Here is a 22,877-nt window from a genome sequence, read left to right as displayed (position 1 = left end):
AGAATACAAATAAATTTATAATACATAAATACAAGAATGAAATGTAGAATATTACATAATTTAATATATTAATTTACAGTGGTTTTGCACTTCCACTATTATACTCAGATTGTACAATGTGTAACAGGGACAAAGTAATTATTTATTAATAGAAAATACATAAACACATTTCAATTGCAGCGAGGTAATTGATATAATATAACATTTGCAGGTGTCACTACTTCCACGAAACAAATATACCGCAAAATAAGAAATAATGGTCACGTGGTCCTGGCTCTGTTTCCTCGAAGCTGCGTGAACCACGTGACGCAGCTCTCAGTGGAGGCAGAGGAAAAGAAACAGGTAAATCTACAGCCTCGTTTATTGTGAGCGAATCAGCTCCTTCTGATTTTTTTAAATTTGTAATATAAACGTACGATTTCGGGTATTTTACCCTGCCCCAAACCCGACTTAACACCCGACATCAGGGCCACTTGTCTTTCGGTTTTGTTGCGGCGTATAAACTGAGCCGGTTTGTGGTCAGTAGAGCCTCTATTTATTTTCATTTCTTGGGCCCGGAGGCCTTCTGTTAGCCTCGTTCTTTGTACTGTATATATGCCAGCTATTCGATATTATACATGCCATATAATAGGTGTTGTCGCGATGTGATTGTTAAGTCTATGAGGATGGTAAACTAAAGTAGCAAACTAGCCTTTACCACCGTGCTAACTGCGTTGGCTTGTTACGTTAGCCCTTGGCTAATACTGGTTAGCTGACAACTAGAAGCACCGGGGTAAATGGGCGTTTTGTGTCAAGTGTAACAAGAAATCAGTGCTTCCCGGTTGTTGGTTTATTACTGGTCAACTTTATATGTATTCGATTGGGTTGGCTACCTATTGTCTATCGTTTGGTGCAGTACATTCAATATTTTATTTGGCTAGTTAGCTTTGGCTGGTAAAGTTAGCCTCGCTGTCGCCATGAGGTGAAGCCGTGAAGCGGAAGCTCGCTCGCAGAGGCTTCAGCGCTGTTGGTTTCCCCTAACCCCTCGTACTTGGTTAGCATTTTGGCCATGTGGCTGCTAGTGGAATTAGCGATAGATTTGTTGGTCAAGGCCTTTCTGGAGGCTTGGGTGTCCAGTGCAGTACCAACTGTTTTACGTAACATTTGAGAGATTAAGGTTTCACTGTCAATAACGAGGTAGAGGTTAGCAATTTGTTACTAAGAATGCTAGCTACCGTAGTGTTCCCAGCATTTCATTGTTGAAGTGTTTTATTCTGCCATCAGGGGTTATGTGTTGATGACCTAAAATTGATCTAAACTGTGCATCCCGCTGCCCAGTGTCGGAGATCATGTATGCGTTACTTGGCAGTGTTGAGGATGGGCAGTTGTGCACTTGTTAAATAAGCCTTGTATATGCAGCGCTAGAGCCATCTCCTGTTCTCCACTCACTTCTCAGTCAAACCCGCGGGCCGCTATGCTCCGTTTGCAGTGTAGTGTTCAAAATGGCCAACATCAGCCTTGTACACATTAACTTTCCCCTAATGAACTACAAGCTGAGACACTTCTTTCACTGATGTTCCACAAAAGTGTATGGATTTGAGTCTGACATAATGTGGGTCACTGTTCTAAGGAAAACCTGTCTGTTTTTTCCAGGTGTTATTTCTTTGTAAATACTGTTATTTGTATATACTGTAAATGATGACGTCCATGGGCGGGAACCGAGCCCGGGGCAGCTGGGAGCAGACACAGGGGCAGACACAGAGCCAGACACCGCATAAGCAGAGGCCTCAGGTACCCTCACCTCCACCTCTATGTACTGTGGATCTTTTATCTATTACTACTACTACAACTTCTAGCAAGCTTCCTAGTACTGTAGAGCAAACCCACCAGTCTCAATTTAATAAAAAAAAAATGGAAATACAACTTTGGCACAGTCATGACTTTATTTGAATATTTATTTGAATTGCAATTTCCAAGCTTCCAATTATAAATAAAGGCACTCCCTAACTTTGACACTTGCCTAATTATTAATGTAATATCATTTTGTCTTGTAATATGCTGACATTAGACAATATTCATAATTTTACAGTAAACCTCAAATGACCCATCCATGTCTTGTTCCTATACATTTTTTAATTTTTTTTTTTTATCACTCAATGTTTTTATAATAGGCCACCGCAGAGCAGATCCGACTTGCACAGATGATTTCAGACCACAATGATGCAGACTTTGAAGAAAAGGTCAAACAGGTGAGTAACAGCCTTTTTATACATTTAAGTCTGAGTCAGTGCCTTAAAGTAGTTTTAATTTCTCTTTTGCTTCAAATTTGGTTTGTTGTACTTCCGGGTAATGGGTGGTGCATAGGATTTTAAGCACTGAATAAGCACAACCAAAGGTGTAGGCCTGTCAGGATAACACAAGTGTGATGTACTGATTCTGAAAATGTCACGATAAACAATAATATTAAAATTAAGCTATACCACTTTATCTATAACCTTAAAACGGGATATTCACAGTAAACTCTTTTCTAAGTTAATCATATGAGCATATTTTGCCTGGCAGCTTGGCAATATACATTAGTATCTTATGTATCATGTTAGTTAATTACATCTACAACTCAAATGTCATCACCTAGGCATGATACTGTGTATTAGTGTATATAGTGTAGATGTAGTGTATATACTAATTAAGGAAAAAAAACACAATCAATATTGATCTTGAAATTATATTGTTCATTTACCCTTTACTGTGACAGCAATTTATAGCTAGTTGCTTGGCTCTCAATCTGGCTCTAAAAAAGACAATTTGCTCATTTCATTTGGTTTACTTAAAATCCTTAAAATCCAAAATGTACCCAATCCGGAAACTAGAATCTGGTATTAAGCGTAGTTTTGAATTAAATAGTGTTGACTATTTGTGGTGCTTGTTATAAATGCATCATACCAAAATGAGCAATTTCAGCATTTTCTACAGCTTAATTTTAAAAAGTTGACTTGTATACATTTTCTCAATTTCCTCATTATGATTCCTCTGTATATTTCCTCATTAGGCCACGTGTTTAATGTTTGTGTCACTGTGATTTCTGAGATGTGGTTTTCTTGTTTATTTTTTAGCTGATTGACATCACAGGCAAGGACCAAGACGAGTCTATGATCGCTCTGCACGATTGTAACGGAGATGTCAACAGAGCCATTAATGTTTTGCTGGAGGGTAGCCCAGACACTGTGAGTAATGCCAGCGTTTGGAAGAATTGGTTTCTTCCTGGATTAGTTACATATGATATGGGATCTAAGAGGAAGTAACATTATTAGGGACTCAGGGTTTGCAAACTGTTGCAGCCAATTTGAAGATGAAAGGAGTGGCTGAGAAAACTACAATGTTGTCATAGTTGTCGTCTTGACCTGCTACTTAGTAATATTAACAATGCAACACAATTGAGGTAGGCAATGCTGACAGAAAATAATTCTCTACATATTTAGATAATATTATGACAACCAGTCAGAAATGTGCTAAAACCTGAAAATTTTATAATTGACGTTCCAAGTACTGCAAAAACATTGTAGAACTGTAAAATTAAGCTTGTTTTATTTTTGTATCCTTATTTGGCTACTGTTTATTATGCACTATACTTTTGCATGTCACTAAAACAACAATTGCGATATGATCTGTTTTTCTGTATCTCCCACCTCTACTAGACACATTTTGGCACCAAGAAATTGTGTAGCTGGATTATTCAAATTTGACTATACAAAATGTTTGTCAGTTTATTGGTGAAATTGTGCTACTATCAGAAGTGGGAGATGCCTCTAACCCTTAAGCCTATCGTAATCTTTTATTCCAAAATCAATTGCTTTATAGAGCATTTTAAAATACAACTCTAGTTCACAGTTCCCATATTGATTTCCATGGTACATTTATACAAAGCACATGGTTTCTCTCTCCTCTCCCAGGACTCTTGGGAGATGGTGGGCAAGAAGAAAGGAGTGTCGGGTCAGAAGGAGAGCAGCCAGGCGGAGACCGGAGAGGAAGGGAAGGAAAACCGAGAGAAGGGAGGAGAGAGGGAGTCAGCACGTCGCCGAGGTGGCGCTCCACGCAAGGGCCGTGGAGGGACCAGCAGGGGGCGAGAGTGTGAGTATCTTATCTTTTACTTTTCTGAGACTTTGAGTATTTTTGACTAACATTAAAACATGCTAGAATACCTTAGTCTCTATCCAGTTTTAAATCTATTAAAGATGTTTCTCCATCTTTTTAATACATGTATAATTTAACTCAGTCACTCCTAAATGTCCAAGCTGATGCATGATGTTGTTCTCTGTTCAGATTGATTTTTGTATGGCAGCGTCTAACTGCCAACTGTGATCATGAAATTATGTGAAACCATCATTTAATTTTGAGATAATGTCATATTAAAATATGATACTGATGATTTTTAATCAAGTACAGATTTGGCTGTTAGACTGCCACATTTAGCCTTTTTTATTTCAAGTTCAGCAGGTAGTTTTAATTAACACCTTTTAAATTACTCTTGCTTTAGGGCTGAGCAGTATCACAAAAATTAAAAATCAAATTAATCTATTCAATTCAGTTCATAAGAAATAAAATAGGAAGTTCTTTCACTATTGATTTCATGAACATAAATAAGACAAATGTTTAATTAGAATATTTGAGACAAGAGTAAAATGTTTTCTTCCAAAATCTCAACTCCTCTCCAAACTGCCCTATTTTCTGGACTGTACGTCGCTCCAGAGTATAAGTTTTACAAGCAAAAAAAAAAGCATAATAATTGAGAGAAAAAAAAAGGTATTTTTTGGTGACATTAATTTTACAAAATCTGGGACCAGATCATCTTTAAAGGCAAGTTATAATAATAACAATAAAAATAGAGATTAACAGGCTAAATAGCAGTACGGCAGGCTAACATAACACATTTATTTATTCAGCTACATGAAGCATAGACAACAAACTGAATACGTGTCTGGTATGTTAACAAAAGATATTAACAGATAATCAGATAATTAAAGCATAAAAAATAAGCTAGCAAGTTTACTCTTGATTTCACTCCAAATCACTAAAAACCATTGAATTCTTCATCCTCAGTGTTGCTTCTGAACTCCGGAAGTAGATGAAGCGCCACTTCCGCATGGCTGTCATACTGGTACACGAGCCTAGAGGGCCCTCACACGGGTGTCAGTGTAACGAAGATGTGAAATTATATATTTTAATCATTTCACATATAAGTCGCACCCCCGGTCAAACTATGAAAAAAGTGCGACTGAAGTCTGGAAAATACGGTACATGTTTTTACTGATTTAGGATTGACTGTAGCCTTCTTAAATTTCCTAAGCATATTATTTACAAGTAGACATGACTGAATCTCAAATTTGATTAAGATTTGATTAATTGCCCCACCCTTCTTGGTAGTGGTTATGATCTTTCAACATTGTCCTAATGAAGGGTATAAGCAAAGTTGGTACTTAGCTTTAATGCACTGGTGGCATTTTTCTGAGAGTGGATGTTGCATTAAAAGGCTTGACAGGAGGAGTGCCCAGATAAGCTTCTGACTTGGACTCTCTATTCATGTCTACAACCTTATTTACTTGTCCAGTTTGGCAAATGTGAAATGCAAGAAGTGCATTAGTGAGACCTCTCTGTAAAAATAAAAATTCTGTTTTCAGTAGACTTCTCCGTCTCTGCAATATTTCACAAAATTAACATTGAAGACAGCCTCAGAACTCTTTATAGTGACACTTAAGGCAAAGTGCTTCATCACCATCCTTCATCTATGTTGTTATGGCATACTTATTGGCAGAAGTTAAGGCAAAAGTTTCCTTAGTAAAATGGTCTAAAATTGTGTATATGTGTGTGTTATAGACAGATCGTTTTTTTGCATATACTAACAAGTGTGGACTGGTTTGAAAAAAGGCAGTAAAGCAGGAATAGCTGTCAGTGTGCTCTGTGTGTGTCAAACCTTTATTATCTTATGACTTGGCAACATGAACTAAATTTACAATTAAATGTCTTTACAAGACATCATTATGCCAAGTGATTTTTATTTGAGGGGCCTTTCAAGACCCTCAAGAAAACTATGCAGCAATTTCTTCAGCAAAACATCTAGTTGTTTTACATTTATTTCCCTTCATCTATTGTTTAACTGCTTTTATATACAATCTTTTGCCTTTAATCTTTTAGTTCATTCATTTATGATTACCTGGAATATTGTGTTTAGTTCGTGGTCAGGAGAATGGCTTGGATGGAGGGAAGGCCGGAGTCGTCGGAAGAGGAGCAGAACGAGGTCGGCGAGGAAGAGGCAGGGGAAGAGGGGCAGTTGGTAAGTCATAAAATGTTTAATTTATATTTGTCCTAGATAGTGCATAATAATGAAGACATGTCATAAGTTAGACTCACATTTCTTCTGTTGTCCCATTCACAGAGCAACTGCAAAAATAATTTTGACTGCGCACAACATACATGATTAAATTGTAAAATATCAGAAAAAATTGGTAAAAAATAAATTAATGTACAAGCAGCCTGGGGGGGAATCAGAGAGTTATAGCTACATTAGAAATGGCAACAAGTCTCCCACTAGACTATGTAAGGTTAAAATGGGTCTAATGATAAAAAACAATACAAATTTGTGGTTGCAGGAGCGTCCGGACGGCGAGGAGGCAGATTTTCGGCACAGGGCATGGGGTAAGGGAACACCTGCGTAGCCAAAAGCAGAAGGCCTTTGTTTCACTTTTACCTGTTGCCATGGTCACCAAAGAGCAGGACCTGAGCTCATTGTTTAGCTTTAATCCTGAGGAGACTGGAACATGTGCAAGCCAACTGAACTGTATGCCTTTAGAAAGCTATATGCTCAAGTATCTGCACTTTGCCTTGTTGTTCAAAGCTGCTGCTGCTTTTTTTGTTGGCAGCTTGTAGCAGCTGTGCTGAAGTGTGACAACAAGAGGAAGTCCATCTGATAGAAAATTCACCCAGTAACATAGATAAATATGGAGTATGCTATAGTAGTGTAAAGGTATGAAGTAATAGCTGAAATATTGGCGCCATGCACAAGGACGTTGATATTATATTAATATAATTTGCACAACATATTACATTCAAAAGGAAATCTCATTTACTTAGACAACAGAAAAATCTTGTCCCTATTCATATCAATTTCATGTATTTGATCAGTTTATATTTCAGTCTTCTCTAAAAAATAAAAAGAATGATTTTGCAGTATCAGAATCATTCTTTAACACATCTTTATACATTGGAAATAGGTGTCACGATAACACATTTTGAAGTGCAATATATTGAAGTAAATATAGACAAAATATTTAAAACAAGCCATAAAGCAAAATTATCCCCTAAAAATGTAAAAAAAAAAAAAAGTTAAAAGTATTAACTGCAAAAAATAAATAATAGAATGAAAAAGTGTCCACGATAAATATTGACCCTCCAAAAATGATTGTTTCATCTGTTATGTATTGCACGATATGTCGATATAGTATTTATCGTGACAGGCCTAATTACAAATCTAATCAAATCACAATACTTGTCAGTAAAATGGCAGTTATTTTTTCCAAAGTCAGCTCTAGTTGCAATTTTGTCTGGAGAGTGAAACACGCATGTACAAAGGAAATTATATTACTGGGTTTAAAGTCATTATTTGTTGGTGCATTGGTGCTTAGTCTCATGATGTCAAAATGCACCTTGCTTACTTTTGCTGTGTGCTGAAGTGTTTGGTAAAATGTTGGCTTGTATTGTGGCAGGAATGTAGTTGTTCCTACTTATACTATTACAGAAAATGGGACTAGGCAACAGATTTGAGTGCATCTTTGCTTGTTGCTATCTGAACCTTTACGCTTGTCTTTTAGTGCAATGGCATTGGTTTTCAAGGAGATGGTTTGTTATATGAATATTAGATTGTTTAGCTCAGTCTTCACAACCCTTACAACCCTTTGTTAGGCCAGTTTGAACAGACTTGCATTGCTTTATGCTAAATGCCACTGTATTGCTATGCTTTTTCTGATAGCATTTATAGTGTTTACACTTATTTAAGATCGGGGTAGTTCAAATTAAGATTATGCCGCTCTTATGAACAGTTGTATGGCCAAAAACGCTTGTCTGGCTCTGCTATTTTGTAATTATTGCCATTTATTTTGTCTCTAAAGCCAGATTGATAGGGCGTCTTCATGTGATAATGCAGTAGAGGAGAGGTGAGTCAGTCTGGTGTGGGATTTTGCTTTTGTTTTTGCTTTATACAGACATAAGCACTGAAAAGGGATTGATAGTTTGCTACTGCTTGTTTGAATATGTGTCCTTGGATGCAGTTATTCTATTGTCTGGCTTTATTTATTCAATAGAAGATGCAAAATACTTAATTGGTAATTAAAGGTGGTTAATTAACTGACAAAAAATGTAAAAAAAAACAAACAAACAAAACTATAACCTAAATTTGGCTGTTTGTGTCTGCTTTAATCTGATATCTGAAATAGTCTGCCATTTGGAAAGAGTTGGTCATAATCTAGTCAATTGTAAATCCTCTAAATCTTTTCCAGGACTTTTAACCCTGCTGATTATGCTGAGCCAGCCCAGACAGATGAAAACTATGGAGGGGGCAGTACCTGGAACAACACAGGCAACATGGAGGCGGAAGAAGGCACTAGTATGTTGAATTAAAATGATTTACATTGTCCAAAATATCTGCCCATAAAAGACTGATGAAAAATGTTAAACTATTACCATTGAAATTAACCATCAGATTTTAGTGGAAGTTTTAGTTTTTTATCAATAATTTAGTAAATTAAAGTGTGATTGCTCCATTCCAGCTGTTTTGGATTCTGTTTTGTATCTTGTAAAAATGGACTGTTAATATTAACTACTGCTGTGAATAACTTTGTATCTCACTATTGGATAAAGAGGTATACTGATGCAATATGCTAGTGTTTTTTTATTATTATTATCAAACAAATGTAACCACGGGCTTTAATTCCAGGGGTGGAGTACTCTGCAGGAGAGGGAACAAATTACCAGCCCAAGTTCGACTCCACTCCGGGTAAGTTTGTTTTCACATCTGCCTTGATTTATGCATTTATTCTAGTTTAAGCTTACGTCGCCCATCCTGAGTGTACGGAATGCTTTCACTGACTCATAGGTGCCTGGAGGACTCCTACAGAAGAGTGGGGCACTGAAGACTGGAATGAAGATGTGGGTATCATCGTTTACAACATTGAAACATTTAGCCTTACAAAGCACTTTAACTGATGTAGCTAATGGATATAATAATAGGAGGTCATTAATAAGGTTCTTTTATGTATTCCTGTAGCTTTCGGAGACCAAGATTTTCACAGCATCCAGTGTGGCGTCGATGCCTATTCCTCAAGAGAGTGTCACCATAACTAAAGGACAAAGGTAAAAACTAGGATAAACTAGAGCTGTATGAATCCAAATGGGTTCGAAATATGTTGAGACATATTACTTGAGGTCATATGCAAATAACACTATGCTGTATAACATCTGCTATGTTATACATCAGCTATGTATAACATCTGTAACACAGTTTTGGGCGTGTTCCCAACTGTGAACTATATATGCAAATTATGAACTTAAACTGTTTTTACAGGTCACGATAATCATGAATCAATGTTAAGGCTTGTTTGATCATAAAATGACTCAACTTTGTGCCTCTAGTGAAATAATAGAAACATATTTCATTAGTCAGTCTTGAAAACCTTGTAAGCCTTTCACTAATGTATTTGCTTCTTGGCACAGGATTGACCTTGCGGTGCTTCTTGGGAAGACTCCCGCTCCCTCATCCTCAGAAACGGAGAACCCACCCATGGAAACCCCACAGCCCCCCTCTCTGTCCCAGTCACTGGTTTTCAGCAACTCCAAACAAGGGGGTCCGCTATCCCAAACATCCTCCACAGCCCCTTACTCTCAGCACAGCATGGTAAGAAAAACACATGATGCACCTACCTTTCATCTCCATAAATCTAATGCCTAAGAATGACTCATTGCTTTTATTTTACAGGTGAGCATGCTGAGCAAAGGCTTTGGGGAGGTGGGGGACCCTAAAGGAGGTACCACAGGGACCACCGGTTCTCAATTCCTGGAGCAGTATAAAACGGCTCAGGCTCTCGCTCAGTTGGCGGCGCAGCACTCCCAGACGGGACCTCCCAACACAAACCCCTCATCTTGGGACACCAATGCCTCCCTGGGACAGTATGGTACGATCAGTCTGTATTATGGTATATTATTGATGCTTCAAAATAAGTTTCTCCAACCACCATCATTCACTCACTCTTACTATATTTTTGAAAAGCCAAGGGGTGTAAGGTGTCTTGCCCAATGGTACAACAGCAGCACTAGTCAGATTTGGGTTCAAACTACAGATTTTCAGGTAGCACAGAGTACGGCTGCTCCAAACCCTCTTGCACATCTTTAATATGCCATGCTCTCTTGAACCCATTTTCCAGTCACAGTGAATGAATAACCTGATTTTCTGTGCCTTGTCTTCTCTTATCATCTTCGTAAAATATAAATTGCTTTTCTCAATTTCAGATATGAAGGCTCAAGAATCAGTGGCACACACGCCCTTTACGAAGCGGCAGCCATACCAGACTGCCACATCGACCTCGTCCATGTTGGATGTTTTCCTGCAGGACAAAGGCCTGCCTCCCTCCTCTGTCTCCTCTTCTTCATCTCTGCCCCAACAGCCCGCCTCCTCACCTCATATGGCTCCTCCTCCGGCGTCCTCCCTTCCGAAGATGGCGGTCCAGTCTTTAGGTCAGCAAGTCTCTCCCAGTTCCTCCGATGCACAGGGTTCGAGTCCACTGCCTTTGCAACAGCATAAAATCAAACAACAAAAGAAAAGGGCAGCAATCACAACAAAGGTATGATATGGAACTGCTGCTAATATATATATATTTTTTTATTTAGACCAGACTTTTGAGCATATCTCCAATTTCCCACAACCCTTTGCAGATTCCAGTCATGGCAGTGGAGATGCCTGGGTCAGCGGACATCTCAGGGCTTAATCTTCAATTTGGGGCGTTACAGTTTGGTTCAGAACCAGTGCTGCCAGACTACGAGTCCACCCCGGTCACCACCACACCAGCCAACCAAGTCCAGAACAGCCTCTATACTAGCCCTAACAGGTGGGTGCAAGATTTCAGTTTGGAATAAAATTAGTAATAATATATGCTGTTTAAATGATGACATTTAAATCTACAGTGAGTCAAATGCAGCTCTTTCCAACTCAAGTCAAATGGATATGTATGACCAGAGACCCCCTCAGTCCCGGCGTTACCCTCCATCGGTTTCCTCTTCCCCACAGAAGGACATGCAGCCCAAGGTTGTATTAAATCATGCGTAGTTGTCCTTATTGCTTCTTTTTAATTAAATGTTTGATAATGTGTCTATTCAAATCGTGCATAATTACCCAGCTTCTGCCCTGCATTTTTTAACTTTTTGTCAATGGGCTGTTTCCATAGAAACCTGTGAGCTCACCTTCATTCTTGGTTTTACAGAATGGCTTCAGTTCAATTCAAGCAACACAATCAGTGGAAGGTAGATTTCTGTTTGTCAAATTATTTTGCAGAGCTTTGCATTTAATTGAATTTGTATTTTGATGTTTGTTCATAAATTGCTTCCTGTCTGTAGCTGCAGCAGGCTCTGCGGTAAAGTCCACCCCAGATTCTGTTGCACCCACAACAGTCTCGAACATGGGAACTTTGACAGACAACGGTTCAGGGCCTGCCTCCATGTTGACGTCATCCAATCAAGCGTCTCTCGGTGCTTTGGGCCATGGTGAAGACATGCCTCCGAGCTCCCATCCTCCTCCTCAACACAACAAGTATGTTTTTGTCAGTCTTTAAAGGTGCATTGCTCAAGTTAAGATGCTCAAAATGACTATACTGTATTTCACTTCAATACTTGCTTAAGCAATTGCCAGAGGGGCAGAGTTAGTTTTTCTGTTTACCCCGCAGTTGCCTCTATAAGCTCACAGTCACTTATATGAGAGCAATTCAGGTTAGAAAAACTCACGCTATCTCAGCGGAAGTGATGCAGTGCACATCCTCAGTCCATTGGATCTGACTTCCTGATACGCCGCCATAACTAAACAGAGCATGGTTATTCACCATCACAGCAGAGTTGGAAGATAGATTCAACATCATCAAGAGACCAGCTTTCAGCGCTTCCAAAACACCATCAGAGGCTCCACGTAAAATCAAGAAAAGAGGTTTTTTCTTGATTTTCAGCAAATGGCAGGAGCAGCAATGCTTCTGCCATTTTCATTCACAGAGCTCAAAATCACCAAGATGGACTCACAACTGTACAGTCATAATAACACAGAACAAACTACTGTCCCCTTTACACAGCAGACTGTGGCCATACAGTTTAGAGGTTGGGTATTATCACAATTGTGGTTTTGGATATATGCAAATTTGCAATAGTATTTTGTCTAAAATTAAAACTATTAAAAAAACCTCAAAAGAGACCCAACTTTTTGTGTAATCTCCCAAACAAGTGTACAAAGTGTTATTTCTGCTCATTTGTTGTTAATTTTCATGCATTATTAGAATATCTTTTGAATATTGTTAATAAAAAAAAGGTATCTTAATAACTTCACCCACCGTATGTAGTTGCAATTATATTAATTTTATTGCTTTCTTACACAGCTCCCTTTCGGCACAACAAAATAACCTTGGACCATCTTCAGTAAGGACGTCAAACTCAAGCTTATTGGTGAGAAATTGCTTTAAGTAGCTTCCATTCATTCCTGTATTGTGACATTCTTCAGAAAGCTTAATCTATCAAAAGTAAACTTTCTTTAATGTCCTTTCAGCATCCAAGTGTAGATGGTGATTCTAGCCTACATTCCTCTTCGTTCCCCTCCTCTGCTCCCTCTTCATCAGTTCCCTCTTCTTCCTCGGTGGCGGCTGCGGCCCAGGTCTCGTTAGGGGGACCTCAGGCCTCCTCTGTGGGTCCCGCCACAGTGTCTGCCCCCTCTGGTCTGGGTCCTGTGAGCAGTTTAGCCATGGGACTCAACACGGGGTCTATGGGTGTGCCCACTGCAGCCGCTGCTACCGTTTCTGTCTCCTCTGTGGCCTCCTCCATCCCGTCATCGGCCACTTCGTCATCCTCACGAAGCTCTGCAGCATCCTCAGGTTAGATATAAGCTACAAAGGTTACTAAAAAGTCCCCAGTCCTGCTTTTATTCTACAAAGCTCTTATTTTAGTGAATATCCGAGTGGTTTGCAGAACTTTCTGGGCGTAAATGGGGTATGGGGGAGAGGTCTAGTGTTTGCTTAATTTAGTGTCAATTTTATACAAATTTTCTCCTTTTGATATGCTATTAATTAGAACTAATGTTGCAGTGGCATAGTCCCAATGCAAAAAGAGACAAATGAAAAAAGTAAAACAATGCAGTGTAATCTTTTGCCACTCCTAGTTAAATCCAAATAGAATTTTATGCCCTAATTTGTTTCATGGCTCAAAATTTAAATCTGCTTGATCAATGACGATATAGTCAGTGTTGTTTTATCTCAGCCTACCTGGAACAGTCACTTTCTCATCTTGGAGGAACATTTGTCTTGACACACGACTTGTTGCTTAGTTTGGTGGCATCATGTTGGCAAATCATATGATACATTTTCAACAGTTGCAAACAAAAAATCCTTTTGTACAGGAAAAGCACCTCCTAACCTGCCACCCGGAGTGCCCCCTCTACTGCCCAACCCGTACATCATGGCTCCTGGACTACTGCATGCATACCCAGTGAGTTTGACCTTAATTTAACATTTAATCAAAACAATATTTTACAGTGTTGATTATGAATGAGTTTATGACTTTAAAATATTTTGCAGCCTCAGGTGTATGGCTATGATGATCTACAGATGCTGCAGACAAGAATACCCTTGGTGAGTCTTTTGTTTTATGTAAACTTAATTTGCACAGTTTCTGTATTTATTAGTTTTGACATGAAATTATCCGTTTTTCAGGATTACTACAGTATTCCTTTTCCAACTCCAACAACAGCACTGACTGGTAGAGAAGGCAGCTTGACAAACAACCCCTATTCAGGTAAGCTAGTTCAAATCTAAATGAAAGTTGTCAGCAAATGTCAGTGTCATCTTAGTTTAAACCTTTTATTTGACCTGAAAAGAGATGTTCTCAGGGTGAGCAACTGTCCTTTTCTTTGACCTCCACAGCCATTCAGGCCTCTGTCCCTCATCACATTTATTTAAGTAATGTCCTGCTTCATGTGGCACACAAATTGTATAGATGCATACAAAAATCAACAACATACAATATAATGCAATAGGAAAACATTTACACTTTTTATGTTGACCTATTCCGTTGCTTTCAGTGTCTTTTGGTAGATAAAAATAATAAATAAAATCTCTTATCTATAAGCAAGTCTGTCCCACTACAATGTATACATGTCTTGTACCACTTTTGCAACTATTTGAGGAGATGACGCTGATGATCTTGATCGCAAATATCTGATTGATGCCTAAATCAATCTTTGTCCTTTTTCATTTTTCAGGAGATTTGTCAAAGTTTGGCCGCGGTGATGCCTCTTCTCCGGCCCCTGCCACCACATTAGCCCCAACACAACAGAACCAAACGCAGACACACCACACAACGCAACAGCCCTTCCTAAACCCTGGACTGCCCCCTGGATACAGCTACACGAGTCTCCCCTATGCTTACACTGGGATGCCCGGCCTTCCCAATACCTTCCAGTACGGGCCTGTCTTTCCGGTGAGTGAATAACATTAGAAGGATTTTAAGAGTGAGTCCTTGGGTACAAGTCCTTTTTAAAAAAGGACTTGTACCCAATTTTTATACAAGTGAATATGCTTTAGCATGAACAACTGTCTGGTATAGTCACTGGCAGTTATTTTTAGTCTAGCTGCAGTCGTAGAAGTCTGGTGTGTCACATCCAGAGCCAAAAAATGAAATCTAAATTTAAAAAGCCGGAAACTATCTTTATTCAGTTGGTTGGTTCTGAACTAGAAGGAGAAAAAATTGGACACATGCACTTTAATTAATGTAACCTGCTCATCCTTCCTGCTTGGTGTTTAACATTATTCATAAAATTCTGCAGGTGGCCCCTACCTCGTCAAAGCAACACGGAGTGAATGTTGGCGTTAACGCATCGGCCACGCCCTTTCAACAAGCAAGTGGCTATGGTTCCCATGGATATAGCACTGGTAAGGAGCTGTCGAAAGGAAAAAAAAACAACTTGTTACTGATGTTTATAAGACCACTATTGCTGACTATGTCTCAGTTAATGAAAAGTGTACGTAGGAGGTCAGTTTGTTTGTTTGGTCAAAAGAGTCCATTGGATTTTTTTGAGTTGGCTCTGGTCATTTCATAAATGAATATAAACCTGGGCACCCAGGCCCTCATCAGTTTTCATAATGCCTCACCTTTGGTGCTACTCCAGCCTCTTCTGTTGTTAAGTTTCATTTAATATTTTATCGCTCATCTCACAGTTCATCCGACACTTTGTTCTCAGCTTCTGCTTCCTGCTTTCACTCACTCTTCACATCTCGGCACACCCCTCACCCCTCCCATCTCTCAGACCGGGCTCAGGCAGGACCTGTAAATGACAGCGCTGTGTCAAACCACATGGAGAAATAAACACTGAAACATTTGGTGTTAATGTGAGTTTCAGTCCCTTTCAGTCATTACACCTCATCTAAACCTCATAGACCCTGCTCATGTGGTGCACAGTTGAAGCTGGTTTGCCGGCCCTGTCCTGCCCGCTCTGTCCCTGCCTGGTGTGTCTAATGCTGTGGGCTGTGGCTGTGTGTTGACTGTTGCAGGCTATGAGGATGTGGGCCAAGCTTCAGGGAGTGGGGATTTCTGTAAAGGCGGATACGGCACTGCCGTGGCCGCTGCCGCTTCTGCACAAAACAAGCCGACCAGCTCAGTGACCGGGCCCGGAGTTGGTGAGTCTGCCACTTGCCAAATAAACCACAAGCACCTGTCCTCTACTCTGTCCTCTGGCCTATTTGCTGTTCACTTTCTGAGCTGCTCTAGTGATGCCCTCGTAAACTCTACTGTCCCTGTATGCGTCTAGGGTAACTCATCGGTCCACTGTTGTCAGAAAAAACAATTATAGATTTAAAATGTCCTTAGATTTAAAATCTGTCCTTAGAGCACAGAAAGATCATCAAGATTGTGATTGGCCTGTGTGGATGAGTTGCTCGAGATAGTTGTCTCATTTTTCTGTTTTGTCTGCTTTTGTTTGGTTCCAGCAAGATTTTGCCTTGTTTGCTTTGTCTTTACTAATGTTAGTCTTAATGATTTTAAGATAAAACTGTTGTGGAAGTTCAGAAAGTTTGTTACTTATTGCAGAGTCACACCTCATTTGCCCTCTAAAGTGTGGACAGCGTGATGCTTGTTTTGTTTGGGTAAAACAAAAATATTTTACTAGAGACAAATTTCACCAAACATTAATTAACCTTTAACAGTTTTGTTCATATACAATGCTACTCTTTCTATTGAAAAAAAACCCTATATAGTCCAGTTATGTTAGTAGCAATAATAACATACATAATTATAAGGTAAAGCTCTCATTGTTGTAATTTTTCTTGTCTTTGTGTAGGAGTTTCTGTGACGTCAAGCAACACGGGGGTTCCAGACATTTCAGGGTCTGTTTACACAAAGACACAGGTAACTATGGCAACAATGTTTATATGTTAGTTACATGTTAGTCCTAAATGTTTTTGTTATGTTGTTGCTATACAGGTTTTGATTTTTTAATATGAAAATGTAATCAATATTTCAATATTCAAATAATGTATATATCCATGGAAAAGATCTCACCATTTTGTTGGGCTTGTGTCCAATTTCTACCCTTCCTCTGTGCAGTCGTTTGATAAGCAGGGTTTCCACGCGGGCACTCCGGCGGCCTCTTTCAGTCTGCCCTCTGCTCTGGGGAGTGGAGGTCCCATTAACCCCCCCACTGCTGCTGGCTACGCCCCGGCCCCCTTCATGCACATCCTGGCACCGCAACAACATGCCCACTCCCAAATCCTGCACCACCACCTGCAGCAAGATGGACAGGTAGGGATAGGGTTGTCAAAAAAAAAAAAAGAACAATACACTGATGTTAATTGATGAGACAGAGGTACTAAGAGAAAAAATCTAATTGATATGTACCTTTCCAGAATAGTTATATATATCAAATGACATTCTATTGTAAGATTATTTTCCTATAGCTTGGTGTTGTGCAAAACATGTTGTCATGATAGTAATTTGAAAGTATTACATTTGCACTCTATAGTATTGTAATGGACTAATATGCATGTGTGGGTCAGCAGTGTTTTGATATTGATTCGTGTAATTACAAATTGTTGTGAGTTTTTAGGCCATCTTATAGCTTCACATATTGGAGCTGAAATCTTATGAAGAAACTTTGGATAACTCCAGTAAGAAATGTTATAACTTTATATGGTTTTGTCACCTGAACAGAGCGGCACTGGACAACGAAGCCAGAATGCCACCATCCAACAGAAGTCCCAGATCAACAAGTCTGCGTACAACAGCTACAACTGGGGAGCAAACTAACACCTACTGCCCACAGCCCCACACAGAGAACAGCAGGGGGCGCTCTACCCCTCTGGTAACAGTCTCCACATGTAAACTCCCTCTTTCTCCCACAAGGAAGTCCCCCCCGGTCTCTTGGCCCAGCACTGGCAGCTCTGGTCCTGATTGAAGCAGGTGCTGTGCTCAGAGAAGCAGTAATCATCATGCATGGATGAGAGGAGGGAGGGATGGAGAGGGGAGCGAAATATTTAGCGAATAACACCATCTAAAGGTGAAATTATGAGTGTTGGGAATTTGTATCGTGTTAATCCTACGCCCCTTTGCTTTCACTTGTATGTAACATAGAACTGTTTTCTAAAAGAATGAGTGTCCTGTATGGTCTTTTCAGTTGTGTCTCTTTCTACCCCTTTCTTTCTCTACGGGGAGGATGAAGTGAACCCGGATGGTGGGGGGACAGGCTGGCTTTGTATTTCTAACTCCTCGACTCCCCACTTCTTAATTTCGGAGGAAAACCTTCTGTTCCAAAAATCCCCAACTCAATTTGCTGAATTGCTGTTAATTTTTACTAGTTTTAAGTTTGAAGAAACAATTCTCAAAATTGGTAGAGTTGTGCGTTTATTTTTTACCAAATATAGATATATTATATATAAAGTCCTATAAGCCAGCTCACTGGTTCAGATGTGGGCCGTATGTTTGTCATGTGATCGCGTGCATGTTTGTACATGAAGGGGCCGTGGTTGTGTACTGTCACTTGGTTTTTGCCAAGTGCAGAATTTTTCATGGTGTAAATTTGTTTTTGTTTTTCATTATTCCACACTTGTACAGTAATGTTCCCATGAACTATTATAAATATGTTGCTTCAAGGTCCTGCTTGTTATGCAAGAAATGCTAAGAATGATTTCCAGTGTATGCCCTATCTGCCCTGCATTCGTTTGAGCCCCCCACCTCTGCTCTTCGGCCTGTCCCCAACACAAAGAAACTGCAAAGAATTACTGATGAACAGAAATGTACTATGTTTTTTGTCAGTGACTTGTTTTTCTTTTGTACTGTGCGTTTTAAAATTTAAACAGATAAACTTGTCTTGTACATATATAAAAAAAACAAGTACTGTAGTCCCTGTTTTCGTCAATGGCTTTCTCCTTTCCCTTCTTGATTCCTTGCAGACTTGTTAGCTTTTTGTTTCATATATTTTTTTTATTTTGTAAAAATATATAAATATTAAGTAAATAAACAATTAAAAAGACATTTTCATCATTTTTGGATGTGAATGTCTTTATGAAATTATTTGTTTCTTCATCTGGCTTGTAAATATAGCAATGTTTCTTTCAACAGTTGGTCCTTTATGCCCATTTCTTGATGTGGTCATTCTGTGCAATTATTCACGCATCTGTATATACTTCTGGCCCTACAGTAATGTATTTTTCTCACATCGACATGGCAGAACAATAAATCGGCTATAAATGTACATTAGACAGAGTAGAGAAATGTGACAATCTAACTTTACTTACATTAAGTATCTGGTTTAAAAAAGTTATTTTTATGTTCGAAATGGGCAATAAACCCCCCTCTACATCCAAATCTCCATTCTAACAAAAAGGTGCAGTCTGAATTGCACTGCGCTTTTTCCTCTGTATTACGGTAAGTTTAGTCACTTCACCACATTATTGACATTTGCAGCAGGTCGTTTCTGTTGTGCGCCGTTTTAGTTTAAATGTCTTTGTTATGAGCTAGTTAAACAGACGGAAACCACCTCAGATGAGTGTTTTTGACTTGTTTCGAGGGTTTTTCGGGGTTCCCGGAGGACAGTATCCCGGCCGAAGGTACGATTTATGTTAGCCGCAGGTTAGCTGTTAGCTATGCTAACTCATCTGGGCTAACTAGACCTTTATGCTGAGTTTGTTTAATTCGCCAGAAGAAATATGACTGCTAAAATAATCTAATAATCTATTACATCGATTATTGTTGTGTTTATATGCGCAAATAAATCAGATCATTAAAACATCTGGTGGCATCAAGAGATTTAGATTTTTACAATAAGCGAACTGTTGTATTTAGAAACTAAAGTCCACTCGATTTTAAAACAACTTTTAGTCAGATTGTTTTTGCCATATTAGTTTGTTGTTAGTTGTTCTGCTTAATTGGCCTTGTCAAAGCCTTCAAAATTGTGAACAATCAGAAAAAAATCGGATTACTCTCTTTGACGCAACTCTTCTTTACATGTTCTGATAAAGATCAGATTGTTTATGTAAGTCTACATAGATAGTTTATGTATGTATCTTTGAAACACGGGATTAATAGTGTTCATAATCCACCACACGGGCGCAATATTCAACGGGGGTTGTGCCTAATTTAGTGATTGAGTTTGGATTATGAAGGATCGTCAGCTTTTCACTGTCAACAAGGCAACACTTCCCATACTGACATCAAATAGACTGCACAATGAGCATATGCAGTGTAAGATAGATACAAACTGCCTGTTTTTAGGACAATTTCCTCATTAAATCTCCATGATTGTAAACTATAATGAATAATCTATTGTGTTATGTGTCACTATATCAGTATATAATGTTATTAAGGTCCCATGCACACTGAACATGCTTCTTAAATTAGTGGATATATTCAACTGATGTTACTAACAGAATTTCCTAACCTATACATTAACATTATTATGCTAACCGTTATCATAAAGCATGTCAAAATAAAAACAATTGAGTAAATTGAGTAGTTGAGTGTATTGTCAACCACAAGACAATATGTATAGGATTATTCCTGCTGCACTGACTTCTCAATTGCAAATATATCATCTTCTGGGTAAAAAATTTTTTAATGATTCTTACATAAATAAATATAATCACTTTACTGTACCGTAGGGAGCCATTCTTTGAAGCCATGACTCACGATGAAGACGACGATGAAGATGAGGATGGGTTTTATTACGATGGTTTTCGAGGGGAGCAGCAGGACCCTTTTGACAGCGCTTGGAGGTTTGGATTTAGCGTCGGTCCGGATGGAATGAGGATCCAGGAGCCCCCCATATTCGGACAGCTGCTGAAGGAGATGGAGGAGATGTTCTCACAGATGGGGCGCTTTGATGAGCGCTCAGACCCCGGATATTTTGGTACAAGATTTTATACTTTTCAGTGATTCCCAATTGTTTTTTGCTGAGGCTCTGCTAGCACATAAACGTTTTGACTTATTTTATTTAATACATGCAATTAAATTGTAAAATCGTCTCATATATTGAGGTGAGCAGATTACCGAAATATAGATAATATCTTGAATGAAAAAGAGCTGATTAAAAACAGAAGTAGAAAAAAATAAGATGTTTAGTTCCAAATAGGGTTGTAAATTGTGCAGTTAACCACAAAACTGCAGAAATATTTCATTCATTTTGTCAATTCACATTTTTCTGAGACTTCAACTAATACATTTGAAGACATGTTTGAGCACATTTCGTTTGGGTTGGCATAATGTCATCTGAATATATTTATCATTTTTGTCATTATCTCTCACCCCTAATCTAAATGCTAATCAAGAAGCAAGATAGGTCTGTTACAGGTTGATTTATGGGAAACCCTGCTCGATCTATTGCAATATTTTATTATAAGAACTAATTATTAGAATAAGTTGCCTTATAAATCTAAAGCTCAGTTTTGGTGATAAACCTATGGATTTTTGAAGGCGTTCCCAGGATCACGCGTCCTCCTTCAGGCAGTGAAGGCAGAGGGTCCAGTGGAAATCCTCTTAGAGATTTCATGCTCAAAAGTCCAGACGACCTCAGACCCCAGCAGCCCACACAGCCAAGAGAAGACATTGGTCCCATGCCCCCTTTTCATGGCTGGACACCTTTTTCAAAAGTAAGGCTGTCAAACTTAATGGGGATGCTTTGTTACATAGTCTTAACAAAGTCATTTTAAATAGATTGATTATAGTATTTAGATCAGCCTTCTTCTCTTTCTTTTTGCATCTGTCATCAAGTTTAATTCAGTGTTTATTTGTAGTTTAGTGACATTTTGAGGCCTAGGATCCCAGAAGAAGAACGCAAAGAAGACAGGGGTAGGTGTAACATGTTTTAATCCATACAACTGCGTTTTATAGACTTATTTTTATACAGAATGAGAACTGATTTCATATTTCATCAGATCTAGACTCTGCTGTGTCAGCTGGATGTTTGGATCAAATACTTACGCCCCCTGCTGGTCAAACCCCACAACAGCCCAGGACTCACTCTTTCTTCCAGTCTGTCGTTGTCACTAAAGTGGTCAAACCTGACGGGGTAAGAGAACATCTTTAAATTTGAATTATCAAGATAATATGTACAGAACTGTTAAAATGTATTGTTTGCACATTGGTGGTGTATGTAGTGATCACATTGGTTACATGTGTACTGAGTTTATGACAAAACTTTTAATATGTTGATTAGCAAAAAATAATAATGCATGGCAAGTTGGCAAGGGTTTTATATAGACAAAATGATAGCCAAACTAAAATTTATATTCCCTTTTGTGGCAATGAAATTTAGTAATTTTTTTTTTCTTTGACAGAGTGTAGAGGAAAGGCGCACTGTTAGAGACGGACAGGGGAATGAGGAGACTACAGTGACACGCTCTGGACCGTACCATGAAGGAGAACCAAAAGCAGGTCTGAACTCTCTGACATAATCTCAGTTCACCTAATTATAAGGTCTTTATGAAGTTGTTTTGATTTTATTTTGTCCTATAGTTACAGATTTTCCACAGCCCTTTTCAGACATGAGGGACGACTCCTTATTCTCCAAGTTTTTTGGTGGATTCAAATAAAAAATCATTCTGAGCAAAAGTGCATCAGTCAATGGAGCCCAAAAAGTGTTAAAAACTAATTATATGAACATTTGAAATTAAAAGCTATGAAGAAATTGGTTGTCTGTGTGTGTGGGGCTTCTCAGTCTTGAACATTTTTCATTGCAGCTACAGTTGGTTATCTTGAGCTATGTTTCCCCCCAAAACTGTGTGATAAAATGCTTTTATTTGCCAAAACCTTTGCTGCAGAGAATTCAGGATTACTGTGTTAGCTGGTTAGACATTATTGTGAACCTGTCAGTCGAAACTCGGGGCATTTCAATGACAATATTTTCACATATATTTTTGTACAGTCCTGTAGAAAGGTCAGAATGTGTGTGTATGTTTGTGTGTGTGTGAATACGTGAAATAAAGATGTTTAATTTATTGACATGTTGTTCTAGTTATGTTTTTTTTTTTTGTTCACATAAACACATGCAGGTTAATGAATATAGTTCAAAATCTAGAGAAGCAACAAGAAAAAAGGGGTGATGGGATAAGAGAATTGAGAGAAAGTAAAGT

General features: G+C 38.7%; 2 protein-coding genes across 10 annotated transcripts; both read left to right on the top strand.

Moving 5' to 3' along the window:
- The first annotated feature begins 289 nt into the window (after positions 1-289).
- On the top strand, positions 290-18,822 carry ubap2l (ubiquitin associated protein 2-like). 9 transcript variants are annotated; one of them, XM_055225170.1, is made up of 30 exons: positions 353-518; positions 1,633-1,770; positions 2,151-2,228; positions 3,093-3,203; positions 3,930-4,107; positions 6,206-6,307; positions 6,624-6,669; positions 8,139-8,183; positions 8,526-8,632; positions 8,963-9,022; positions 9,122-9,174; positions 9,293-9,378; positions 9,739-9,919; positions 10,001-10,196; positions 10,531-10,862; positions 10,954-11,126; positions 11,203-11,323; positions 11,499-11,538; positions 11,632-11,824; positions 12,651-12,717; positions 12,818-13,139; positions 13,661-13,749; positions 13,839-13,892; positions 13,974-14,055; positions 14,522-14,739; positions 15,086-15,191; positions 15,810-15,935; positions 16,595-16,662; positions 16,861-17,055; positions 17,464-18,822. In XM_055225170.1, exons 2-30 carry the CDS (start codon positions 1,675-1,677, stop codon positions 17,557-17,559), a joined length of 3,621 nt encoding a protein of 1,206 aa, XP_055081145.1. In that variant the 5' UTR covers positions 353-518; positions 1,633-1,674; the 3' UTR covers positions 17,560-18,822. The 9 variants fall into 9 exon arrangements, with proteins under 9 accessions (XP_033831213.1, XP_033831214.1, XP_033831215.1 ...); XM_055225169.1 differs by having other exon boundaries at positions 11,463-11,538; XM_033975322.2 differs by lacking the exons at positions 353-518; positions 8,139-8,183 and adding an exon at positions 290-342 and having other exon boundaries at positions 11,463-11,538.
- Positions 18,823-19,156: 334 nt separating this feature from the next.
- hax1 (HCLS1 associated protein X-1) lies at positions 19,157-22,746 on the top strand. The gene is made up of 7 exons (XM_033975564.2): positions 19,157-19,358; positions 20,409-20,656; positions 21,220-21,395; positions 21,540-21,594; positions 21,681-21,814; positions 22,083-22,179; positions 22,261-22,746. The coding sequence occupies exons 1-7, from the start codon at positions 19,294-19,296 to the stop codon at positions 22,335-22,337; spliced, it is 852 nt and encodes a 283-aa protein (XP_033831455.1). The 5' UTR covers positions 19,157-19,293; the 3' UTR covers positions 22,338-22,746.
- Positions 22,747-22,877: the final 131 nt, after the last annotated feature.

The sequence above is a fragment of the Periophthalmus magnuspinnatus genome, chromosome 11 (genome assembly GCF_009829125.3).
Source record: "Periophthalmus magnuspinnatus isolate fPerMag1 chromosome 11, fPerMag1.2.pri, whole genome shotgun sequence".
Lineage (NCBI taxonomy): Eukaryota > Metazoa > Chordata > Actinopteri > Gobiiformes > Gobiidae > Periophthalmus > Periophthalmus magnuspinnatus.
The sequence above is the reverse complement of the archived record's forward strand: the minus strand, read 5'-3'. Positions and strand labels throughout refer to the sequence as shown.

Coding starts and splice junctions, on each gene's coding strand:
- hax1 (XM_033975564.2), top strand. CDS start 19,294: ATGAGTGTTTTTGACTTGTTTCGAGGGTTTTTCGGGGTTCCCGGAGGA. Junction 19,359..20,408: donor GGACAGTATCCCGGCCGAAG/GTACGATTTATG, acceptor ACTGTACCGTAG/GGAGCCATTCTTTGAAGCCA. Junction 21,815..22,082: donor AAGTGGTCAAACCTGACGGG/GTAAGAGAACAT, acceptor TTTCTTTGACAG/AGTGTAGAGGAAAGGCGCAC.
- ubap2l (XM_055225169.1), top strand. CDS start 1,675: ATGATGACGTCCATGGGCGGGAACCGAGCCCGGGGCAGCTGGGAGCAG. Junction 10,863..10,953: donor GGGCAGCAATCACAACAAAG/GTATGATATGGA, acceptor AACCCTTTGCAG/ATTCCAGTCATGGCAGTGGA. Junction 11,539..11,631: donor AGCAACACAATCAGTGGAAG/GTAGATTTCTGT, acceptor TCCTGTCTGTAG/CTGCAGCAGGCTCTGCGGTA.